This window comes from Neopelma chrysocephalum, unplaced genomic scaffold (assembly GCF_003984885.1).
Source record: "Neopelma chrysocephalum unplaced genomic scaffold, ASM398488v2 Primary Assembly neopelma1_209, whole genome shotgun sequence".
NCBI classification, from domain to species: domain Eukaryota; kingdom Metazoa; phylum Chordata; class Aves; order Passeriformes; family Pipridae; genus Neopelma; species Neopelma chrysocephalum.
This window is the reverse complement of record NW_020897871.1, coordinates 1,039,673-1,040,355: the sequence shown is the minus strand read 5'-3', so window position 1 is coordinate 1,040,355 and position 683 is coordinate 1,039,673. Positions and strand designations below refer to the sequence as shown.

Sequence of the window (683 nt, the reverse complement as noted above, 5' to 3'; positions counted from 1 at the left end):
TTTTTTTTCCCCAAAGTGCTATACAAATATCTATATGCACAGTTTACACGTAGCAGGCATATTTTAAGTAGAATATTCTCTTACAGATCCTGCTAAGAGTAGCCATTTGAAAGCCCGGGTATTCCTCCCTGCGTACTCTAAGTTAGGACCTGAAAGAAGCCGTTTCTCTGTTAGAAATCAGAAAAAGCCACTCTATAGCACAGCAATTTCAGCAATTTGTAACCACAAAACGCTCTGGGAAAGCACGGAAAGCAGAACAGCTTCTGGCATACATTTTGCCATAGCCCTCTCTTTAGGAGAGTGGGGTTTTTAAGATCCTCGCAGAGCCCAAAGCACCTGGCGGAGCCGGGAATTCCCGTGGGATGCCCCCCGGCCCTCGGGACTCACCCAGAGCCGAGTCGCAGAGGAGCTGCTGCGGGTGCGCGGGGGCACAGCTGCACGATTCCACCACCGCTGGAATTCCGGCCGTCAGGAGCAGCAGCGCGGAGAACACCACGGTGCTGCCCGCGGGGCTCATGCTGCCCGCGCCGGGGAAGGGCTCCCGGCACCGGGGCTGCGCTTCCAGCGGCTGGGCGATCCCTGCAGGGCTGTGGGATCGATCCCTGCAGGGCTGTGGGATCGGTCCCTGCGGCCCGCAGGGATGTGGGATCGGTCCCTGCCGCCCGTAGGGATGTGGGATCGGT

The 683-nt window shown here is 57.5% G+C and overlaps 2 protein-coding genes across 2 annotated transcripts in view; one reads left to right on the top strand and one right to left on the bottom strand.

Annotated features, from left to right (window-relative positions):
- The window catches only part of SYN2 (synapsin II), a 175,226-nt gene that overhangs the window by 110,853 nt on the left and 63,690 nt on the right, over positions 1–683 (top strand). The gene's annotated exons all lie outside the window — the stretch shown is intronic.
- TIMP4 (TIMP metallopeptidase inhibitor 4) overlaps positions 1–683 on the bottom strand; it is a 24,116-nt gene that overhangs the window by 23,307 nt on the left and 126 nt on the right. The window contains exon 2 of the mRNA XM_027703174.1: positions 388–672. Coding sequence (XP_027558975.1) covers positions 388–517 — 130 coding nt within the window. The 5' untranslated portion in view covers positions 518–672. The remainder of the gene's footprint in view (positions 1–387; positions 673–683) is intronic.